This window comes from Jaculus jaculus, chromosome 5, assembly GCF_020740685.1.
Source record: "Jaculus jaculus isolate mJacJac1 chromosome 5, mJacJac1.mat.Y.cur, whole genome shotgun sequence".
NCBI lineage: Eukaryota > Metazoa > Chordata > Mammalia > Rodentia > Dipodidae > Jaculus > Jaculus jaculus.
Window position 1 is genome coordinate 25,083,506 of NC_059106.1, and position 24,176 is coordinate 25,107,681.

Below are 24,176 nucleotides of genomic sequence, written 5' to 3' on the forward strand. Positions count from 1 at the left end.
TGTGCCAGGCCCTTAAAGGTTATCGATAACCTGGATAAATCAAAGACCCAATTGTACAGTGGCCAGAACACCGAGTTTACTGGACATGACCCCCACCCCCCTACACACACAGCTATGCCAAGCCTCTGACACTGCATACTGGAGCCTAGCCCTTGCTGGGGTTAGGGATGGAACACTCACAGGGTCCAGGCAGACAAGAGAGATGCCTTAGGACTGGAAAGGTTTTGTTACTTCTATGAATGACAGTGTTCATTCTCTGCACAAGAAGTCATCAAGTCATGACTGAAATCTGTGGAGGACGTGCTTATCTGTTCTAAATGCCTGTAGTGCCCCAGTGGGCAGGAGGATGGGTCTAGCAAGTCTTAGTGAGTGCTACCAAACAGTCTGTAACTACAGAGGGCTGGCCCCCTTGCAGAGAACTTGTTCCCTGTATCCTCTGCTTCTTGACATGACAACATGCTTCACCCTGGGCAGGAAGTCTGTTGACTAATTTCCCTTTGAAGTATTTCCAGAACATAATTTTTTTTAATTAATTAATTTATTTATTTGAGAGCAACAGACACAGAGAGAAAGACAGAGAGAGGGAGAGAGAGAGAGAATGGGCGCGCCAGGGCTTCCAGCCTCTGCAAACGAACTCCAGACGCATGCGCCCCCTTGTGTATCTGGCTAACGTGGGACCTGGGGAACCAAGCCTCGAACCGGGGTCCTTAGGCTTCACAGGCAAGCGCTTAACCGCTAAGCCATCTCTCCAGCCCCAGAACATAATTTTAATACAATTCTTCAAACTATGTTATGCCCAGTTTATTGCATACTCTGGAATTAGATCATCTGAATATTACATAAGCCAAGCATCCCTAACTCAAAATGTTACAAAGAACAAAACACCAATTAATGCTGGACCCATACCTATAACCCCAGCATTTAAGAGGCTGAGGCAGGAGAATCCTGAGTTCAAGACCAACCTGGGATATATGAAAGCCTGTTTCAAAAAAATATCATCAGCACTGACATATTCACAGAAAAAACACAGGCAGAAAAATATTGCCTATGGATAAGGTGTATATGAAACAGAAGTTTCATGTGTTCCAGGCACAATGGCATGTGCCTGCAGTCCTAGCGACTCAAGAGGCTGAGGCAGGAAAATAATCACGTAAGCTTGTGAGTTTGGGGCCAGGCTATTTCAAAAAGGAAAAAGAAGGGCTGGAAAGTTGAGGCCTACAAAGCATAAGAAACCAGGTTCGATTCCCCAGTACCCACGTAAGCCAGATGCACAAGGTGGCACATGTGTCTGAAGTTTGTTTGTATTGGCTGGAGGCCTTGGCATACCCATTTTCTCTATTTGTCTTTCTCTCTCTCTCTCTCTCTCTCTGTCTCTCAAAATATGTAAATAAGTAAATAAAAAAGGGAAAAAAATTAATCCATGTTTCAACTGGGGTCCCACCTCCATACTACACTATGGATATTCAAATATTCTAAAACCCAAACAAAGCATGAAATGGCATGAGGGATGTTCAAACTGTTTTATTTGGGGGCAGTCGAGATAGGGTCTCACTCTAACCCAGACTAACCTGGAATTCACTAGGTAGTCTCAGGATGGCCTCGAACCCATGGCAATCCTCCTACCTCTGCCTCCCAAGTGCTGGGATTAAAGGTGATGTGTGCTGCCACGGCCAGCCTCCAATTTGTATTTTTTTTTTAAATCTAACTCACTGGCCCATTATTATTTCAAAGTTTGATATGACCCAGTGGAAAAATGAAACATTAAAAAATGTCTAGGGGCTGGACAGAAGGCTTAGTGGTTAAGCGCTTGCCTGTGAAGCCTAAGGACCCCGGTTCGAGGCTCAATTCTCCAGGACCCACATTAGCCAGATGCACAAGGGGGCGCACGCATCTGGAGTTCGTTTGCAGTGGCTGGAGGCCCTGGCGCGCCCATTCTCTCTCTCTCTCTCTCTCTCTCTCTCTGCCTCTTTCTCTCTCTGTCGCTCTCAAATAAATAAATGAAAATGAACAAAATTTTTTTTAAAACATTTCTGTGCACAGGGGCTGGGGAGATGGCTCCTAGGGTAAGGTACTTGCCATGCAAGCGTGAGGACCAGAGTGTGCATCCCCAGCACCCAACTAAAAGCCAGGTGTGATGGCGACTCCAGCACTTGGGAGTAAAGAGTCGGGAATCCCTGGGACTCACTGGCTAGCTAGTCCAGCTGAAGTGGTGAGCGTTAGATTGAGTGGGAGAGTCCATCTGAGCATAAAAGGGACATGAACATACCCAGCACTGACCTCTGGCCCACACACACACACACACACACACACACACAGCAACATGCACACACATGCGTAACACACAAAACGAAATCTATATTCTATGAGCTACGACAGTAAAGCATAACCAATCTAATATTTATTTCAATGTATGTTGATGAGTTTGGGGGGGGGAAGCAATGACAAGCACACCTGGGCTAACAGTATGTTTATTATTAGTTTGGCCCAAAACACAATGATAAATTATGGATAGGTGATAATTAGGAAAATACTTATTCCTTGTCTCATTATTTGTCTTAAACTTGTTATGCAATTTATTAGTCTTTGTTGAGGAAATATTTCTAAACTTTAGTAACCCAAACATATCCTCACATAGTGAAAAAAATAATAATAAAATTATGATCTCATTTCATTGTCCAGGTAACATGTAGGGTGGGTGCTAATGCATATGTTACAGAAAACATGAGCTTGTGGGTTTGTTTACTTGAGCAAAAGAACCAGAATTGGAATTTGGGAATATCCAACCCCAAATCCTTCAGTGTGGGATCCAGTGTCTGAGAAAGGATAAATTAGTAACAGCCAGCTGGGGGCTACCAGAAAGGGAGTCCTGATTAGATGGATATAAACTAATGAACAGAAATTTAAACATAACATACATAACAATTTCATAGACATGATTATCAAACTTCTTTCATTGCTGTCAAATCCATCTTTGTATATGTTAGACAAGTGCTCTTATCACTGTTTTATGCCATGTACTCTCTTGGAAAGAATTAAAGATCTGGGCTGGAGAGATGGTTCAGTGGTTAAGGGATTTGCCTGCAAAGTCTAAGGACCTAGATTCAACTCCTCGGAACCCACGTAAGTGAGATACACAAGGAGGCACATGCATCTGGAGTTCGACTGCAGTGGCTAGAGGCCCTAATGCACCAACACACACACTCTCTCTCTCACTCTCTCTCTGCCTTGCGTGTGCTCTCTCTCATAAAATTAAAATAATGTTTTTTTAAAGAAAAAATAAAGATCCATTATTGGGGGAGGTCAAGTTGTCGCACACGCATGTGTGTGTGTGTGTGTTTGTGTGTGTGTCTGTATGTGTGATTTTTCTTCAAAGAGAAAGGCGCACATATCTTTGTAAGAATGTAAGCATTTGTCTCCATGTAGTTAAGTGCTAATGTAATACAAAGAAAAATCCAGAAAGTAGGAGGACTAAGGAAAGTTTTCTAGAGTATTTATTTCTCTGCTTTTCGCCTGTTCTCTGATGTCAAATGCATATACTACTTTTAGAATCAAAGAAAAAAAGTCAAGAGGGAAAGCTAAAAAAAAAAAAAAGTAATGTGTTTCAGGGTCATTTGGCTTATGCAGTTTATATTTCCAAACTTCAGGCTAAAAATTAATCTGGAAAGAAATCAGCTATGGAGAAAGACAGCAAACATGGTGACTAATCCTTGGCCTCATTCTTTAAATTCAAAGTCACTGATACCATTGGGATGAAGGAAAAATTTAACTGGGCATTGCTGGCAGTCAGACATTGACTGTCACTTAATTCCTCACTTAATTCTCTAGGCAATGGCTCCTCAGGTGAGGCTGTTTTAGTGAAGAAATCCAGGAAATAGAGATTAAGTGAGTTCCCTGGAGAAACCTGGTTTACAAGCAGGGGAGACAGGAATTGCCGCCTGCAGCTCTAATCTCCCTCTCTGGTCAGCGCAGGATCAAGGGTTATCTTCCCTGGAGACATTTCCCCAACTACTTTCCTTCAGGACAAACCAAGTGTCCCTGTCCCCATTGTCCCTCTGTCCCCACCTCCTCAGGGCTACAGTACCAAGTTGCTGTGGGATTTCTGGAAGTGCTAAACCTAGGCCACACTGGAAAGGAGCCTATAGCCTGACAAGGCAAGGGCTCGTCCCTTCCAGAGGGCTCTGCGTGCCCACCACACAGCTGCACCCCTCCTGCCTGTCTGATCATGTGACAGGGGAGCGGGAATCTGACTTCCCCGTCAGGCTTTTACTTAAAAAACAGAAATAATTCATTTTAGAGGAGAATAAATAGCAGGATTGGAGACAGGGCTCAGGGAAAGTGCCTGCTGAGCAGGTAGGAGGCTCTCACATTTATTCTCTAGCCCACAAAAGAGGAGGAAATATCAGTAAGTGTTCTGTAAATTTTATAGTAGTGAACACAGTGTGCCACCCTAAAGTCTCTTATCAACAAGAAGATATTGCTGCTTCTAATCACATGTAGGGCTTTTATTTTTTAGTATTTTATTTTTATTTATTTATTTGACAGAGAAGGGGGAGGGAATGAATGGGCCCACCAAAGCCTCAAAGGAACTCCAGATGTGGGCAGCCCCTTGTGCATCTGGCTCACGTGGGTCATGGGGAATCGAACCTGGGTCCTTTGGTTTTGCAGGCAAACACCTTAACCGTTAAGCCATCTTTCCAGCCCTTATTTTTGTTTTTGAGACAGGATCTCACTAAATTACTCCAGACTAGCCTCATATTCACAATCCTGCTGCCTCAGCCTCTCAAGGTCTGGGATTACCGGCATATGCCACCGAGTTCAGCTCAATCACAAGTTGTTTTTTTTAACACCCTAATAAATGTCTGTGGTTCTACAATCTGAGCAAAAAGAAAAGTTTAAACAGGTTTCATCTATCCCAAAGCTCTCCAGTCTAACAGGTTCCATTCTTAGCCTCAGTCTTTGAGGAGACCTTTGTCGACCTCTGAATGAGCAAAAGAAAGAACAAAAATAGTAAAACTAGTAATAATAAAAAAAAAAAACCACAACTCTCAAAGTTCTCAACTACATGACTTTGTTCACAGCCTAACAGGACATGAATAATAATGAAGAAATGATAGTCCTGTGTGGGCGACACTCAGATCCGAGCTCTAGAAGCACTAACTGATGTCATGGGTAGGGAAGCCACACGTGGTGGGGACTTCTTTTGTTCTTCTCAAGGTAGGGTCTCACTGTGCCCAGGCTACCCTGGCACTCACTCGATCCTCCACCTCCGCCTCCCGAGTGCAGGGCCCGGTGTGGGGATTAGGGGCGCGTGCCGCCGCTCAGCCTTTTCAGGGGCTTTCCCCAGTTTAAACATAAGGGACGGGAAGCAGTGGGGTGCTCTGACTTTGGGGTGGAGGAGAGAGGCATGTACAGTAACACTGGTCACCCCACAATTCCTGTCGTCTCCCTCAGCTTTTCTCTCTTCGCCCCAGAACTACCCTCCACCCCCTTCCAACTTTAATCCCTGAATGAAGGAAAGCCAAGTGGAAGGTTCAGGAGTTGTTTTGGTGGCAAATAGGAAAGCTTTCTCCACCGCAGGCTGAGGAGTTCCCCATCTCCAAGCCACAAGTGCCCGGGGCTCTGTCTCCACCGCCGCCCTTCCCTCAGGCTGCAGGGTCAGGAAAGCGGCTTCACAGCAACCTTTGGCCCTGGCAAAGTTATCTGGGAATTTACAAACCTTCCTTTAGCAGCTGTCCACTTCAGAGACTCCTCTAAAACCATTTTCCCCACATCTGAAACCAAGGCACCCCCAAGTGACACTTGTTGCTTAAGCCTCATGTAGTCAAGCCGCTGATTAGACACTGCACGGAGAAAGGAAATGCCCGGTGGTTCAGTGATTTGTTCATTTTTATTTTTTATTTTTGAGGCAGGGTCTTCTTCTAGCCAAGGTGGGTCTGGAACTCAACCCAGAAGCCCAGGATGGCTTCACACTCACAGGGATCCTCCTACCTCTGCCTCCCTCCACAGTGCTGGGATTGCAGGAGTGAGTCACCAGGCCTGGCTTGAGTAAATGACTTTCTTATTTACATATACAGCCCAGCATCCCTTTTGTTTTCACAGAATTCTAACATACCCTTGTAAGGAAGAAAGGAGACCTGATGGCCTCATAGAAATGATGCAATAGTTATCATAGTCTGATACAATAAGTATGAATAACTGGACAAAATTTCAAGACTAAAAAGCCCTTGAATAATGTGGGTTTTTTTGTGTTTTTTTTTTTTTTGTTTTTTTTGGTTTTTCAAGGTAGGGTCTCACTCTAGGCCAGGCTGTCTTGTTTTTTTTTTTTGTTTTTTTAAAGCCAAGATCTTGCTAAACTTATGCTGGTCTCCAACTTATCATCCTCCTGCCTCAGCTTCACAAGTGCTAGGATTACAGGTTTATGCCACCACACCTGGTTCATCAAAACCAGTTGTTTTTTTAAAAAGTATTTTATTTATTTATTGGAGCAAGGGAGAGAGAGAGAAAGAGGCAGAGAGAGAATGGGCGCACCAAGGCCTCTAGCCACAGCAAATGAACTCCAGATGTATGCGCCACCTTGTGCATCTGGCTTACATGGGCACTGGGGAATTGAACCTGGGTCCTTAGGCTTCACAGGCAAGTACCTTCACCACAAAGCCATCTTTCCAGCCCAAAACTAGTTTTTAAAATTGGATCAAAATTTACTTGTTACATTATGTAAAGGTAGCTACTAAAGGTATGCTTAAAAGGCATCTAACATAGCACTACTGATGACAGAAAAAAAAAGAAAAGGAGTCATAAAATGAAAAAAATCATTTCAATTTTAAAATTTTCTAAGTAGTCATATTTCACCTACCATAAGGCACCCAGCACAGGGCTTAAAATACAAAGTTACAAAAGGAGAGCTGTGGCTCAGCCCTGGCAATCTTCCATTCTATTAGGAGACTAAATACCTGCATTATCCATTTTCTTCTGTCAGTTACACAACATCCCTCCCTACATAACAAGGAAACAATGAAATGCACAGACATTCTAAAAGTTCTTTAAGATACATTAATAATGATGGGAATGTTATTACAAGAATATTATTTAATAAAACAAGAAACATTGTAGGGCAATGGTTGAAGGCAAAGCGTGATGGCCCGGGGTTTGATTCACCAGCACCCATGTAAATGCAGATGCACAAACTGACACATGTGTCTGGAGTTTGTTTGCAGTGGCAAGAGGCCCTGGTGTGCCCATACTTTCTCTCTTGCTCACAAATAAAGATTAAAAAAGAAAAGAAACATTGTAAAGCCAGGCCTGGTGATGCATGCCTTTAATTCCATGATCACCATGAGTTTGAGGCCAGCTTGGAGCTACAGAGTTAAGTTCCAGGTCAGCCTGGGCTAATGTGAGATCCTGTCTTTAAAAAAAAAAAAACAGTAAAAATCTAACAAAAATAAATTTCCATAGGGTTAAGGAAATGGCTCAGTGGCTAAAAGCAAGCATAAAGACCTAAGTTCAACCCATGCACCCCTTTAAAAAAAATAATAAGCTATGGCCACACACCTGTAATCCCATTGCTGAATGAGGGTGGAGCGGATTTGGGACTGCTTGGGCTTCCTGGTATTGCTGTAAAAACTGCGAGTTCTAGCCGGGCGTGGTGGTGCGCGCCTTTAATCCCGGCACTTGGGAGGCAGAAGTAGGAGGATCACTGTGAGTATGAGGGTGCCCTGAAACTACATAGTGAACTTCAGGTCAGCCTGGGCTAGAGTTAGACCCTACCTCAAAAAAAAAAACCACTGAGTACTCAGTTCAGTGAAAGACTCTGTCTACGTGCATCGGTACCCACGTGTGCATATACCAAACACACAAACACATAAATACATACTACACACACCACAAAAAATTGGTCTGGGGATACAGAAGTAGAGTGCTTGCCTAGCATGTTCAAGACTTAGGAGATCATTCCCCCACTACCAGAAAAAAAAAAAAAAAAGAGTGGCATAGTACTCAGTGTGGTGGCGCACGCCTTTAATCCCAGCACTCAGGAGGCACAGGTAGAAGGTTCGCTATGAGTTCGAGGCCATCCTGAGATGACATAGTAAATTCCAGGTCAGCCTGAGCTAGAGTGAGACCCTACCTCACAAAACAAAAAAAAAAGTGGCATAAATGTATTTATTACACAAATATAGTTAAGTGGCCAGCAACAAACAGGGAAAGATATTATAATATATAAGAGCTGAAAGATTCATAAATAAAACTTCCTCCAATTGATGAGGTAAACATCTCAGTCAAGAAATGTACAAAGGACATGGATATAATTTCAAAGAAAATTTAAAAGACCAGTAAGCATTTCTAAATGTCCAACTACATTAGCAATAGTCACAGCATTTTGTGCTCTTCTGTTTAATAAAGGTGGATATGGCAGGACTCTCCTAAAATCCCTGAACTTGGGAGGCTGAGGCAGGAAGATCACAAGTCTGAGGCCAGACTGGGCTACACAAAGAGATCATACCTCAAAAAAAAAAAAAAAAAGGCAAAAAATGTAATAGTCTAAAATCAAATTCTGGGCTGGGGAGATTGCTCAGTGGTTGAAGGCGCTTGCTTGCAAAGCCTGATGGCCTGCGTTCAATTCCCTAGTACCCACTTAAAGCCAGGCTCACCAGGTGACCCTGTGCATTTAGAATGAGTTTATAGTGGCAGGAAGCCCTAGTGCACCCATTCTCTCTCTCTTTCTCTCTCTCTCTCTCAAAATAGATAAATAGAGCTAAAGAGATGACTTAGCAGTTAAGGTACTTGCCTGCAAAGCCTAAGGACCCAGGTTAAATCCCCCAGTACCCACATACAGCCAGATGCACAAGGTGGTGCATGCGTCTAGCATTTATATTTGCCGTGGCTGGTGGTCCTGGATGTGCCCATTCTCTCCCTCTCTCTCAAATATATAAAGTATCATTTAAAAAATTAAAATAGAGGGCTAGAGAGATGGCTTGGTGGTTAAGCACTTGTCTGTGAAGCCTAAGGACCCCAGTTCAAGGCTCAACTCCCCAGGACCCAAGTTAGCTAGATGCACAAGGGGACACATGCATATGGAGTTTGTATGCAGTGGTTGGAGGCCCTGGCGTGCCCATTCTCTCTCTCTCTCTCTGTCTCTATCTGCCTCTTTCTGTCACTCTCAAATAAATAAATAAAAATAAACAAACAAAAAATTAAAATAGATAAATAAAAATGCTTTAAAAAAAACATTAAAAGTAGGAGGAAGCTGGCGTGGTGGTGCACGCCTTTAATCCCAGCACTCAGGAGGGAGAGGTAGGAGGATAGGTGAGAGTTCAAGGCCACCCTGAGACTACATAGTGAATTCCAGGTCAACCTGAGCTAGAGTGAGACCCTACCTTTTAAGCCAGACATGATGGTGTACTAAAGAAATTGAGAGATTTGAGTCAAATAGAGGCCAACCTGGGCTACATAAGGAGTTTCAAGCCAGCCTTGGAAACATATAGAAACCTTATCCCAAAAAAAGTATATTTTGCTGGGCATGGTGGCGCACGCCTTTAACCTCAGCACTCAGCACTTGGGAAGCAGAGGTAGGAGGATCACTGTGAGTTCAAGGCCACCATGAGACTACATAGTGAATTCCAGGTCAGCCTGGGCTAGACCAAGACCCTACTTTGAAAAGCCAAAAAAAATAAAGAAGAAGAAAAAGTATAATTTAAAAAATATCTGGGAGCCGGGCATGGTGGCGCACGCCTTTAAACCCAGCACTCGGGAGGCAGAGGTGGGAGGATCGCCATGAGTTCAAGGCCACCCTGAGACTCCATAGTGAATTCCAGCTCAGCCTGGGCTAGAGTGAAAACCTACCTCGAAAAGCAAACAAAAATATCTGGGGCTGAAAAGGGTGGCTCTGGGGTAAGGAGCTTGCTTGCGTGACATAAGTAGGGACGTAGCTTCAATTGTGAGTGCGGGCGCATGCGCGGAGGTCAGAGGAAAGCGCCAGTACCGTCAGCCTTCCACCTGGTTTGAGGCAGGATCTGTTGCTCACGGGCTTTGCCAGCCTCGCTGAGCTTCCTCACATTCTCCTGTCTCCACCTCCCTCCTCTCCTGGGCACACCGAGATGACAGATGCCACGGCATCCACTTTACATGGATTCTGAAGATCTGAACTCAGGTACTCACACTGAACCATCTTCCCAGCCCTCAAGTATTTAAAAATATATATATATATTCAAAATAATAAACAAAGCTAACATAGGACAAAAAAGCCACCAGGCTTCAACACCAGTACTGAGCAAGAAGATAAAACTGAAGGAGGAGAGACGTGGTGAACAAAGCCAAGGGCCTTAGGATGGGGGCAGGGAGACACACCCGACATTGAAGTCCAGCAACTCCTCAGCACACTCAGCCCAAGGGAAGTGGCCAAAACCCAGGACCACTTCAGTTCATCAGCCTCTGTAAATATGTAAATACCACCTATGTAATTCCTTCATTCTAATTTATTTCATTATTTATTTATTGGGGGGGCGCAGATAGAGATTGGACACACCAGGGCCTTCAGCCACTGCCAAAGAACTCCAAACGCATGCACCATCTTGTGCATCTGGCTTTATGTGGGGCCTGGCGAATTAAACCTGGGTCCTTTGGCTTTGCAGGCAAGCACCTTAACGGCTAAGCCATCTCTCCAGCCCAATTCCTGCATTCTAAGTTTAAGCAAGAAGGCAGAGACCCAGTGAGGAAAGGCCACCGGCAGAAGCCACACACAGAAGAGAACTGCCTCCTGTTTTGTCACTGGCCATTGACATATGTACCACTTTGTGAAGCTGGCTTTATGTGGGCACTGGGGAATCAAACTTGAGTCGCTAGGCTTTGCAGGCAAGTGCCTTAACTGCTAAACCATCTCTCCAGACCCAAATAAGTAAGTTTTTTTTTAAATAGGAACATCAAAAGTTAGGCACAAGACATACTCCTGACATCCCAGCATCCCAGAGGCTGAGAGAAAAGGATCCTGAGTTCCAGGTCACCCCACACCACATAGTGAGACTCTGTCTCAAAAACAAAAACAAGGCAGAGGGACTGGCCATCCAACAACCCCCTGCTACCAGGCCAGGTGCTTCACTTCTAAGCTTCCTAAGAAACTAGCTTTGTCATTTTACACCAGAAATCACAAGGTCCAGAGAAAAAGAACTGGCGGTTTACCATGGCAGAGCCACCACATGCTGGGTACCACGGGCAATCTCGTTCCCGGAGCCGCAGAGGGCTTCTCCCCAGTGAGAACAGTCAGTCCCTGAGCTGCCGAGGATGTGGGCCAGCTCTCCTACCATGTGCTGGAAAGGACAGCAGTCCATGCAGCCGACATGCTTGGTCTGCGCCGATAAAGAACCCCCACTGTGGTCATCAGTCCCTGAACCCAGTAGGAATAGCAGAGTGACCCACATTAGGCCTGCACTGGAACCATATAATTGTTATTTCTTTCTTCATGTGTGGGTGTGAATGTTCATATTGTGCAGGTATCACTCAAAATTTTTGTTGTTGCTCATTTTTTTTTGTTTTGTTTTGTTTTGATTTGGTTTTGAGGTAGGGTCTCGCTCTAGCCCAGGCTGACCTAGAATTCACTATGTAGTCTCAGGCTGGCCACAAACGCACAGTGATCCTCCTACCTCAGTCTCCAGAGTGCTGGGATTAAAGGCATGGGCCCATGCCTAGCTCTTTCAACTTTTTTTGAGATAGGATCTCACAATGTCCTGCAACTGTCCAGCAAGCCCAAAGGAGCCACTGCCTTGGCCTCCCCAGCACTGGGATTACAAGTGTGTGCCACCACGCCTTCTGGGGATCAAATGCAGGTCCTCATGCTTCCAAGGCAAACACTCGATGGAATGAGCTACCCTATTAGATCATCCTTTATCTTTCAAATACTTTTATTTATTTGCAGGCCAAGAGACTGAGACAGAGGGAAAGGGAGAGAGAGGATGGCGTGCCAGGGCCTCTTGCCACTGCAAATGAACTCCAGATGCACGCGCCACTTTGTGCTTCTGGCTTTGTGTGGGTGCTGGGGCACTGAACCTGAGCCAACAACAGGTTTTCCAAGTGCCTTTATCCCCTCAGCCACCTCCCCAGCTTTGTTTGTTTGTTTATTTAGAGATAGGATCTCGGCATATTGTCCAGGCTGGCTTCAAATTTGTGACCACAAACAATCCTCCTGTCTCAGACTCTGGAGTACCTGGGACTACAGGCATGCAACACCATCCCAAGCCCAGCTTTCAGTGTGCCCACCTAGCAGGTGAACTCGCCGAGGTTCAAGAACTACCGTCACGGCTAGGAAGTGGACAGCCAGCGTCTGGCCCCGAAGCCAGGGCTCCTTCCAGTCATGTCAGCCACGGTGACAGCTACAGAAGCCCAACTGGGTCTTTCGCACTAACACTTCTTTATCCCATGCGTGTCCCCCACCCCAGGGTCCACCCCACCCTGGGGCCTCTACCTTGGTTGAGGTAGGTCAGGGTCTCTTCGTGCAGCTTCACGGCCGGGGAGGTGGCAGCGCACAGCACGTATTGCAGGGGTGGAAGGCGGGTCCCATTCTCTGGGGACAGCTGGGGTTCCTCCTGCTTGAAGATGGGCAGAGCAAGCACATCCCTGCAACACACAGGAAGTGGCAGTCAGGAGCACAGCAGACACCAAGCAGCGCTGGCAGCATGGCTGCAGACCACATGCCACCAGCCCACTGCAAAATGCCATCTGAGCTCCTCGCCCACATGGCACAGGAACTAGATGCATTAGAACAGAGTCAACACTCTATAAGATTCTAGTTCCTCTCACTGGCCCTCAACAGGGCTATCCAACTACATCATGGAATATGTGAAAATGCAGGGAACCGGGTGTGGTGGTGCACACCTTTAATCCCAGCACTCGGGAAGCAGAGCCAGAAGGATTGCTGTGAGTTCAAGGCCACCCTGAGACCCCATAAGGAATTCAGTGGGCTAGAGGTAGACACTACCTCAAAAAACAAAACAAACAAACAAAAAAGAGCAAAGCTGTCACTATCAACAGAAATCCTCCAAGTGGGCTAGAGAGATGGCTTAGCAGTTAAGGCACTTGTCTGCAAAGCCTAAGGACCCAGGTTCGATTCCTCATATGCACAAAATGGTGCATGTCTGGAGTATGTTTCTAGTGGCTGGAGGCCCTAGTGCGCCCGTATTCTTTCTCTCTCTTTCTCTCCCTCTTTCTTTAAAATAAATAAATAACTTAAATATTTTATTTGGAAAAAAAAAAGAAATCCTCCAAGTGACAGAGATGGCAGCATGAAGCGACCTTCAGAAGCTCTTTCCTTCTTTTCTCTTGCCTAGAGTTTGAAACCAGGTTCTCGCACATGCTAGGCAACTTTTCTCCACTCTACCACTAAGGTTTAGGAGAATCATTTGAACGACAATTTTGAGTGTGTGTGCATGTACACCACATGTATGAACACGTATGCAGAACCAGAGGGACCTTAGGCGTCATTCGTTAGGTACACGGCCCACCTTCTCTGAGACAGGGTTTCTCACTAGCCTGGAGTTCATCACTTGGGCTGGACTGCCTCATGAGCAGCTCCAGGGAGTCTCCTCGCCTCTCTTCTCCCCAGAGCTGGAATCACAGGCACACACACCACTACACCTGGCCTCTTTAGGTGGAACCCAGCCTCTCATGCTTGTGAGGCAAGCACTTTACCAACTGAGCAACATTCCCAGCCCCAATTTTTATTTATTTATTTATTTATTTATTTATTTATTTATTTATTTATTTATTCGAGGTAGGGTCTCACTCTGGCCCAGGCTGACCTGGAACTCACTATGTAGTCTCAGGGTGGCCTCGAACTCATGGCAATCCTCCTACACCTGCCTCTCGAGTGCTGGGATTAAAGGTGTGCGCCACCATGCCCGGCTTCCAATTTTTAATCAACTTTTCTATTTATCAGCTACTAATACTCTAGGACTACCAATGGTCAAATGATCTGTTGGCTTCCTCAGCCAGAGACAGCCTTCCATCTCTTCTGAAAAGAGGACAACTGGTCCCTGCCTTTAGGCTCATACTGAACTCTACAAGGGGGAATAATCTTGCTGTCAGTCAGTTTTCTTACCCAAATGGAAAAATCTTGAGCTGCTCCAAGATTCTTTTTTTGTGTTTTTAATTGGGGGGGCAGATAGAGAGAATGGGTGCACCAGGGCCTCTAGCCACTGCAAACAAACTCCACACATAAGTGCCACCTTGTGCATCAGGCTTTATGTGAGTACTGGGGAACGGAACTCAGGTCCTTTGGCTTTGCAGGCAACTGCTTTACCCACAATCTCTCCAAGCCCCCAGGATTCTTCCATTTCTAAACAAAAATCACCCCACAGCATGAAAAACATCAGCCTCCAACTGGCCAATGACTAACTTGTTTCTAGACAGATTTTAAGGGTCTATGTTGCCCAGGCTAGCCTCAAATTCCTAGACTCAGGGGATCCTTTTGTATCAACCTCTTGAATAGCTGGGAGTTCAAATGGGTGCCCTTGCAAGAACAATGCACTCCTTGAGAACTTGAATGACCTACACGGTGCAGGAGGGGAGAGACTTGCTTGAGAACTCTCAACTATGTGCCCCACTGAAACAACTGCCAAAACCTCGTCCTGCCCTATCTTGATAACCCTCCTCCCTCCGTGGGTCCGGGTTATGAATCAGCTCAGCTGACCCCACTTCCTTGCACAAACAGTCACTGGTACGATCTGTTCCTTTTCCAACATCATAAATGAATGTCTATGAAACACAAACCCAGCACACACCCCAACAATGTCTAACCAATTCTCAGGAGGCAAAGCTTGGCTTTGGGCACACCTGGTAAACCCTTTCTCCATGCAGGCTTTGCCACTGACTCCCATGCAAGGAAAGCGCAGAACTGACTGTCTTTGCCCACACAGCTCCTTCCTTTACCCTTTGCCAGCCCAGGCGGTTATCTAGGAACATGGGAGAAGTAGGCAGGCCTGTTCACCTGAGGATTGCATAGTTTCATGTTTGTCCAGACAATGTTAAGTTAATAATCCATGCACTGTTGCCTTTAAGTTAAAAAAAAAGAGAGAGAGAGGTTAAGAGCCATCACTCCACAGTAACTTGTTTCAAGCCCGGCATCCTTATTTGCCAAGGAATAAAGTCACCAGAACATCAAACAGGAGGACGAAGGGAATGAAGACAGTGGAAAGGTCAAATAACTTGCAAAAGTGCCACAGGGAGCCAGAAGTGATGGCGCACGCCTTTAATCCCAGCACTCGTGAGGCAGAGGTTGGAGGATCGCTGTGAGTTCGAGGCCACCCTGAGACTACATAGTGAATTCCAGGGCAGCCTGAGCTAGAACAAGACCCTACATCAAAAAACAAAACAAAACAAAATTTCCACAGATAAGATAACCAAAAAAAAAAAAAAGCAATTTGGAGGACTGGGGGGATGGCTTAGCAGTTAAGGTGCTTGCCTGTGAAGCCTAAGGACCCAGGTTCAATTTCCCAGTATACATATAAGCCAGATGCACAAGGTGGCACACACATCTGGAGTTCGTTTGCAGTGGCTAGAGGCCCTGGTGTGCCCATTCTCTCTATCTGCCTCTCTCTCTCTCTCTCTCTCTCTCTCTCTCTCTCTCTCTCTCTCTCAAAATGGATAAACAAATAAAACTTGTAAAAAAGCAATTTGGGGGTGCGCTCATTAATAGAATGCATATCAAGCAAGTGTAAAGCCCAGAGTTTATCCCCAGTAGTGCAAAAAAGAGAAAGAAAGAAAGAAAGAGAGAGAGAGAGAGAGAGAGAGAGAGAGAGAAGGAAAGAAAGAAAGAAAGAAAGAAAGAAAGAAAGAAAGAAAGAAAGAAAGAAAGAAAGAAAGAGAGAAAGAACCTTTTCTAGTCAGGAGACCAGGACATTAGGCATTGACCTCTGCATGGGCCTTAACTGAGGTCAAACTGTAGGAAGCAGAAACCTTCAACTTCTGGGGAGTTGAAAGATGATGGACAGTCTTCAGCTGTGGCTTTCCAAAAATCAGCCACCAACTTTTGCCTTCCTCCGTGTCTGAGCTATTTCACACAGCCGTTTCCATTTAGGTCGCAGTTGTCAAAGTTGCACCTCATGCAATGAAACTTCCCTCATGGGATGCAACTTCAGATTACCTGAGAAGCTTTAAGTATACTTACCTTCACTCAAGGTGACCTTCAAATTCATTGTTTTAAAGATAGGACAAGATATTTAATGGCCACCTACTAAATTCAGACAAAACTACAAATAAACCTACAATGTGTCATACAGTTATTCCACTATTGTATTTTTGCAAGTAAAGAGACAATCTTGGGGGTGGGGAGGAGAGGAATTAACATCCTTCAGGAGAGACCCTCTAACATTAACTAGTCTTTTGGACATCTCTAACCATTCCAAACAGACACCAGTAGATACAGCTATGAAACTCAATCGTTTCTTCACCTTCTAGAAGGAGGATGCCTTCACGAAGCATTTCTTCACAAACCTTATCAGAAGCCGCAAATTACAAATAACCTGCCGGATTAAATGCAAGTGGAAACTTTTCAGGCCAAATACTAAGGGTAGGTGGGTCAGGTTTGGAGGCTGAAAGCACCCAAGATGTCTTAGGCCTCCCACGTCACGTTTCCTGAGCCAACATCAAACGCCCTTTGGGTTAAATTAGGCACATTTAATAAACTGTGGCTCGGATGTTAATAAAGACAGGCTGAAGCTGGTTCTGGCGAGTTCAGAAAATGAAATGACTGCCCATTAGCGCCTCGGCCAGCTGCACACAGGGGAGGAAAAAAAAAGAAATAACAAAAAAACAACAATCTTACAGGCAATGAAACAAACGGGGATCCCACTTCCTAAAAGAGGAGATGTAATGAAGTTTGCAAAATAGGACTTACTTTTTTCCCTTTGAAGGGCATTAAACAAATCCCTGAAGAAAGATTTCCATGAAGACCCTCTTGCCAACTCAAGCAAGCTCACCTGGGGAGGGTGGGGGGCTTCCAGCCCTAGAAGCCCACCCACGCGCCCACGCGCCGCCCGCGAGCGCAGCGCAAGCCTCCCACCCGCGCGCCCCTGGGCCCGATCCAGAGCCCTGGACAGGGACCCCGGCCGAAAAGGGCAAAGAGCAGGGGACTGGCTTCTTAGGACAGCGTCCAGACACCAGAACTTTCCTCTGCTTTTCCGACTGGAACGGAGACGTCTGACGCGGACGGCGGCGGGACCTGACCAGGGAGCCCGCTGCGGGCTGCAGGTGAGCACCCCACCCCGCCCCCCGGCTCAGCTCCGAGACGGGTCTTCGAGGAGGAGCCCTGCGGGCGCCGATCCCCACGGCCCGGTCCTCCAGGCTCGCCCGTACGGCCCCCGGCCGGGTCTCTAACACGAGTCCGGCCCTCCACCAAGGGTGGATCGCGGGAGGCCGAAGCCGGCCAGGGCGCCCCGTCTGCGCTCCCGACGCACGATGGATGGTACCCAAGCCCGACGCCAGGGCTACGCCCACGCCCGCGCACCCCTTACCGCAGGTAGCTGCCGGAGTTGTGCTGGTTGTAGTGCTCGGGCTGCGTGTGCCAGAACAGCATGGCTGAGTGCGGCGGCCGCGCCGGGGCGTGGCAGCGAGCGGGACGCGGGCGGCGGCCGGCCCTCGCGGGAAGCGCAGGTACTCGCCGTGCTCTCAAACGCGGGCAGCCCGACCTCCGCACCTTTATAGGCGAGCTGGGGGCGTGGTGGGGGCGTGGCCGGGCCGGGAGCGCCCCGCCCCCGAGAAGTCCAGCGGAAAGACGACGGCGCACAGCACCTGCCTGATACCTTTTCCAGAGAGCGAGAGCTTGAGCGCCCTCCAGGGCAGCCCCGGCATACTCAAAGCCAGTCTCCAAGTCCCCAGAGCTGTCCAGTGGTTGCCATCAGCTTGGAGTGTCAAAAGAATTCTGTCTGGGTCCCCTCAAGTTGCTCTCGTGTTTCTTTTTTAAAAAATCTTTTATTTTTTTATTTATTTGACAGAGAAGGAGAGAGAGAGACAGAGAGAGAGAAAATGGGTGTGGCAGGGCCTCCAGCCACTGCATACGAACTCCAGATGCGTGCGCCCCCTTGTGCATCTGGCTAACGTGGGTCCTGGGGAATTGAACCTGGGTCCTTTGGTTTTGCAGGCAAATGCCTTAACAGCTAAGCCATCCCTCCAGCCCTGCTCTGGTTTTCCTCTGTACACTGAACACCGAAATCATGGCGAGCGGGGTATTTTGTTTGTTTATTTTTTTAAATGCATTTATTTGAGAGAGAAAGAAAGAGGCAGAGAGATACGCACACAAAGAAAGAAAGAGTGAATGAATGGGCGCGCCAGAGCATCTAGCCACTCACTGTAAGTGAACTCCAGACGCAAGAACCACCTTTTGCACCTGGCTTTACCTGGGTCCTGGGAAATCCAACCTGGATCCTTTGGCTTTGCGGGCAGGTGCCTTAGCCTTAACCCTTGTAACTCCAGCTCTGGAGTTATTTTTGTTTGTTTGTTTGTTTGTTTGTTTGTTTGTTTGTTTGTTTTTAACATGTCTCTTGTTGGTTTTTCCCTCCCATAATGTGAACTCCAAGAGATCTAGGGCCTGCCCTTCCAAGCAGGGCTTGCTCCATAACTTCTTACTGAATAGACATGGAAAAAAATTGTAAATGTACAAAGAGAAAAGGCTTTCTGGAGGAGATGGCACAGAGTTGAAGCATCAGGGGAGAAAGTCTCTGGAGTGGAAGCATTAGGGGGGACATGGCTTCTGGTGGACCTCTGGCTAGCTGGAGATCAGGAGAGCTCAGGACATGGGGTGGAAGAGTCCAAAGGGGTAGATCACAAAAGCAGACAAGGGCTGGTGGATGATTGATGATTTTCCTTTCTTCTTATCTTGTCCCACTTCCTTCCCTCAGGATTGTATTTTCAATATGTTTTGGGCACTTGAGATGCCTTCATGACTGGCCTTTTGGAAAGGCTAGTCTGGCAAGAGTAGTGAGCAATGGCTTGTGAGCGGACAGTCAGGTCGGAGGGAGGGTGTGCTTCCATATATACATCCAGGGCGGGGTACCTAACACCCTACTGGAAGGCCTGGAGCCTGGGACATCAGGGGAGGGAGACATTCTGTCCCAGGAAACCCAGGCCCTTGACTACCAGCTCCCCCAAGCCCAGATCCACAAACCCTCCTCCCTTTGTTCTCTCTCTCCTTCTCTCCCTCCCTCCCTCCTTCCCTACAGCCACAGATCATCTGGCAGGCCACTTACTCAGAGCTCACAAACACTGCCATCTCCCAGTGAGAAAAAGTTCCCTAGCCAGGGGCAGCCAGCATAGGCCAGCTGGAGCACCCTGCCCACCCCTTCAGCATAGGACAGCTAGAGCACCCTGCCCACCCCTTCAGGGCCCACTTGGCAGCATGGAGACCAGACCGCCCTGAGGTCACACGCCTTGGGGATGGCCCACATTCCAGTGCTTATCACACCTAGTTTCTCTGATCTGCAACAATGCAAAGGGGCCAATTTGGCCCTAGGGTTCATAGGTCTTCATCTGTCTATCCTGACCTGTTCTCAATGGTGGCCTTTAATCCCAGCACTCGGGAGGCAGAGGTAGGAGGATTATCATGAGTTCAAGGCCACCCTAAGACTACATAGTGAATTCCAGGTTAGTCTGGGCTACAGTGAAACCTTACCTCGAAAAAACAAAAAAAAAAAAAAAAAAGAAAGAAAGAAAGAAAAAATTCCCTAACATATTCTGGCTACATAACATCAAGCCAGCCCTTTGCTAGGCTCCAGCCATTCTTTATTTTTTTGGACATGTGTGCCTGTTCATATATGCATGCACATGCGTGCTTGTATACACACATGTGTTTGTATGTGCTGACATGTATGGTCATATGTGCATCATGTATGTGCATGTATATATGGAAGCTAGAGGTCCCTTCCTGAACCCAGAGCTCCCTGATTCTGCTAGTCTTGTCCCGGGGATCTGCCTGCCTCTGCATCCCAAGTCCTGGAGCTACAGGTGTGCGCCAACATGACCCAGCATTTCGGCAGACCCCCGCATTCTCATGGGTTCTTAGTGTCTGAATTCGGGTGGTCCTCATACTTTACCAGCTGAGCCATCATCTCTGCCCCAGCTTCTATCATGGTATCTGCAGAAGCCAGTGTGATGGGGGATGTAAGGACTGTCCTGAGAACAGAGGGGGACCTTGGAGCCCTGCAGTCTCCATGGTGTGGGTGGATGGTGGTGAAGCCAGCTGCTGCCGGTGCTGCGCTAAAGTCTCCAGTAAAGTGCACAGCATGTGCTCAGGCCCCCAGGGAGGGAACTCAGAGAGAGAAACAGACAAGGGCTCAGTTACCGCGGAGCTAGAATGTATGACCTGTGTGTCCTACATTGACCTCAGCCACGCAGAAACAATTCTATTCACTCCTACCCCTCCCCTGACAACTGAGTTAGCCTTATGACTTACAAAAGTGATGTTGTTCAAAGCCAACCTGACTCCTAGTATACCACAGAGCTCTTCCTTCCTCTACCACAGCTCAGAACTAACCATCTCAATGATCCAAATGTCACATTGGAGAGAGAGACCCACCAGCCAGAGAGCAAACATGAGCAATGGCCCTCCCAACACACACACATGCACGCGCGCGCGCACACACACACACACACACACACACACACACACACACACAAGCTGCTGAACAAATACATGGTTGCGGCTTCAAGCTGCCAAAGCAGGTTTCAAGCCAGTGGGGGAAATCTGACCACAGTTCTCCGAACCTTGCTTTTGCCCCTGCTAGAATTGGAGTAATAAGGCTTAAGGTCACGGCTGTGATGAAGTTTAGGGGCTGGTGAGGACAGTTTGTGGATGCATACAAAGGGTAGAGTTGGAAATGCCCACTGAGGCAGCTCTTGAGTCCTGCTGGGTAAATAAACTATGCTTTGCTCTGCTCTAGCTAATCAATATTCAATGATACAGTTAGTCTGCTGTGGAAGGGACAGATATGCAGATGGATCCACCCTTTTGTAATTGTCTGTGATTTGCATATGATGGGAATATTCATGTTTGCTGTGTCAGGCTCAGTGCTATGGGCTGGGACCTCCCCAACACATCCTCCTCTCTTCCAAAGAATCTGGTTGGTGCCATCAGAGCATGGCTTCTTACCAAATGTCCTAATGCCATGCGTACCCTGCTTCACCCAATGCTGGGCAAACTTGCAATTCTCACGTGTGTGTGTCCTCCTGAAGATCAGCCCAAGATGCCCTCCAGAGGCAGCAACAAGGTCCCCTGCCGAGTCCCCAAGGGCCACTCTCTTGGCAACTTCACAAAGGACTTCAAACAGCTCTTGATGAATCTGGGGCCAGCCACCTGAGAAGCTGGTTTTGAAGGCTGAGTAGGGAGGAGTTCCCAGTGGTCTAGGTAGGGGGCGAACTTGGCTGGAGGGAGAAGCCTGAGTAAGCACGTTCGTCCCAGCACTGGGAGTTCTAACCCTCTCAAAGCCCAGGATCCGAGCTCCATAGCGAGGCTTTGGACCTACAGTAGTGAGCGTAGGAGTAACCAAACAGTGACTGGAGATACAAAGGGAGAAGCCCAAGATGCTTCGGAGCCAATGGCCGAGGCAGCCGAGTTATGGAAGTATTGTCGCTTGCGGTCCTCCCAACAGCTCCAAGAGAAGTCCTCTTCACTGTCACTGGAGACTCAAGTCAAGGCAAGTGCTGTTGTGCCCAGCTGATGGGTACCCCCCAGGCCAAGGAACTTGGTGCCCAGTATAGAGAGCTTTAGCAGGTGACAGTGCTGAGTCTATTTGAGGACCCAGTTGAGCCCTGACTCCAAAGTTCTGTCTCCTTCCCAGGGGAAGCCACATCCAGTTAGGGCTGGTGAACATGCGTACAGGGAGGCCTTACCCAAATTCTAGAGAATGCAGCGGGTCACCAGACCCCCAGAGTCCTAGTGAGCCTCCATGCTTAACTCTATCCTCTGTCCACTGTCTTCTCATAAAAAAATAAATGTTTTTTAAATTTTTGTTGATTTTTATTTATTTATTTAATTTATTTTTTTTTATTTATTTATTTGAGAGCGACAGACATAGAGAGAAAGACACATAGAGGGAAAGAGAGAGAATGGGCGCGCCAGGGCTTCCAGCCACTGCAAACCAACTCCAGACGCGCGCGCCCCCTTGTGCATCTGGCTAACGTGGGACCTGGGGAACCGAGCCTCGAACCGGGGTCCTTAGGCTTCACAGGCAAGCGCTTAACCGCTAAGCCATCTCTCCAGCCCAATTTTTATTTATTTATTTGAGAGTGACAGACAGAGAGAAAAAGAGGCAGAGGAAGAGAGAATGGGCACACCAGGGCTTCCAGCCACTGCAAACGAACTCCAGATGCATGCTCCACCTTGTGCATGTGGCTTACATGGATAGTGGGGAATGAAGCCTCAAACTGGGGCCCTTAGATTTCTCAGGCAAGCGCTGAGCCACTAAACCATCTCTCCAGCCCAAAATAAATGTTCTTTAAAACTCCAAAAAGCAAAAATAAAATAATATAAAATAAATCTTTCATAATTTATCCTTCTTTGTGTCTGTGTTTTTCAATTCTTTTATTTATTTATTTTTTATTTTAGAGAGAGGATAGGGAGAGAAATGTCATACCAGGGCCTCAGCCACTGCAATCAAACTGCAGATGCTTGCACCACCTAATGGGCATGTGCGACCTTGCATTTGCCTCACCTTTGAGCATCTGGGTTATGTGGAATCTGGAGAGTCAAACATGGGTCCTTAGGCTTCGCAGACTTAACTTAACTGCAAGGCCTCCCTGTACTCCCTTAACTGCTAAGCCATTTCTTCAACACTTAAATTTTTTTTTTCTTTTTGCAAGCAGACAGAGACAGACACAGAGGGGAGGGGAGAGGAGGAGATGGAGAGAATGGGCATGCAGGGCTTCTAGCCACTGCAAATGAACTCTAGGTGCATGCACCACTTTGGCATTATGTGGGTACTGGGGAATCAAACCTGGGTCATTAGGCTTTGCAGGCAAGTGCCTATACCACTGAGCCATCTCTCCATCCTGTGTTTTTGGGTTTTTTTGTTCTTGGAGGCAGGGTCTCACTCTAGCTCAGGCTAACTTGGAACTCACTGTATAGTCCCAGGCTGCCCTTGAACTCACAGCAATCCTCCTACTTCTGCCTCACAAGTGCTGGAATTAAAGACAGCGCTACAGAGATGGCTTAGCAGTTAAGGCACTTGCCTACAAAGTCTAATGACCCAGGTTCAATTCTCCAGTACCCACATAAAGCCAGATGCACAAAGTGGCACATGCATTTTGAGTTTGCTTGCAGTGGCTAGAATCCCTGGTATGCCCATATTCATATTCTCTCCCCCCCCCTTGCCAATGAATAAATAAAACATTAAAAATAAAGGAGAGAAGCCAGGTGTTGTAGTACACGCCTTTAATCCAAGTACTCAGGAGGCAGAGGTAGGAGAATCATGGTGTTTTCAAGGCCGCCCTAAGACTACATAGTGAATTCAAGGTCAGCTTGGGTTTGAGTGAAACCCTACCTCCAAAAACACTAAAAAAAAGGATTTATAAATCTTTTGTTTGTTATTTATTTTTTTTCAAAGCAGGGTCTCACTCTAGCCCAGGCTGACCTGGAATTCACTATGTAGTCTCAGAGTGGCCTCGAACTCATGGCAATCCTCCTACCTCCTACCTCTGCTTCCCAAGTGCTGGGATTAAAGGCATGCACAACCATGCCCGGCTCATTTTTTTCCATCTGGTTTATCCAATTTTTTGTTTAAAATCTAGACACAAATTCAGCCGGGCTTGGCACACCAGAATGAGACCCTACCTCAAAAAACAAAAAAGAACATTTAATGCAATCCCTATCAAAATTCCAAAGGCTTTCTTCATGGAAATAGAAAAAACAATCCAAAAATTCATTTGGAATCACAAAAAACCTCGAATATCTAAAATAATACTGAGCAACAAAAAAGAGGCTGGTGGTATCACCATACCTGATTTTAACCTACACTACAGAGCCATAGTAACAAAAACAGCATGGTACTGGCACAAAAACAGACATGTAGATCAGTGGAACAGAATAGAGGATCCAGATGTAAGCCCAAGTAGCTATAGCCACCTGATATTTGATAAAAATGCCAAAAATACTCATTGGAGAAGAGACAGCCTCTTCAGCAAATGGTGTTTTGAAAATTGGATATATA

At 46.8% G+C, this 24,176-nt stretch overlaps 1 protein-coding gene across 1 annotated transcript in view; it reads right to left on the bottom strand.

Moving 5' to 3' along the window:
* The window catches only part of Tfcp2l1 (transcription factor CP2 like 1), a 73,775-nt gene extending 56,155 nt beyond the window's left edge, over positions 1–17,620 (bottom strand). The window contains exons 1-2 of the mRNA XM_004659745.2: positions 17,493–17,620; positions 12,449–12,600 (exon numbers count right to left, since the gene is read on the bottom strand). Coding sequence (XP_004659802.1) covers positions 12,449–12,600; positions 17,493–17,554 — 214 coding nt within the window. The 5' untranslated portion in view covers positions 17,555–17,620. The remainder of the gene's footprint in view (positions 1–12,448; positions 12,601–17,492) is intronic.
* Positions 17,621–24,176: the final 6,556 nt, after the last annotated feature.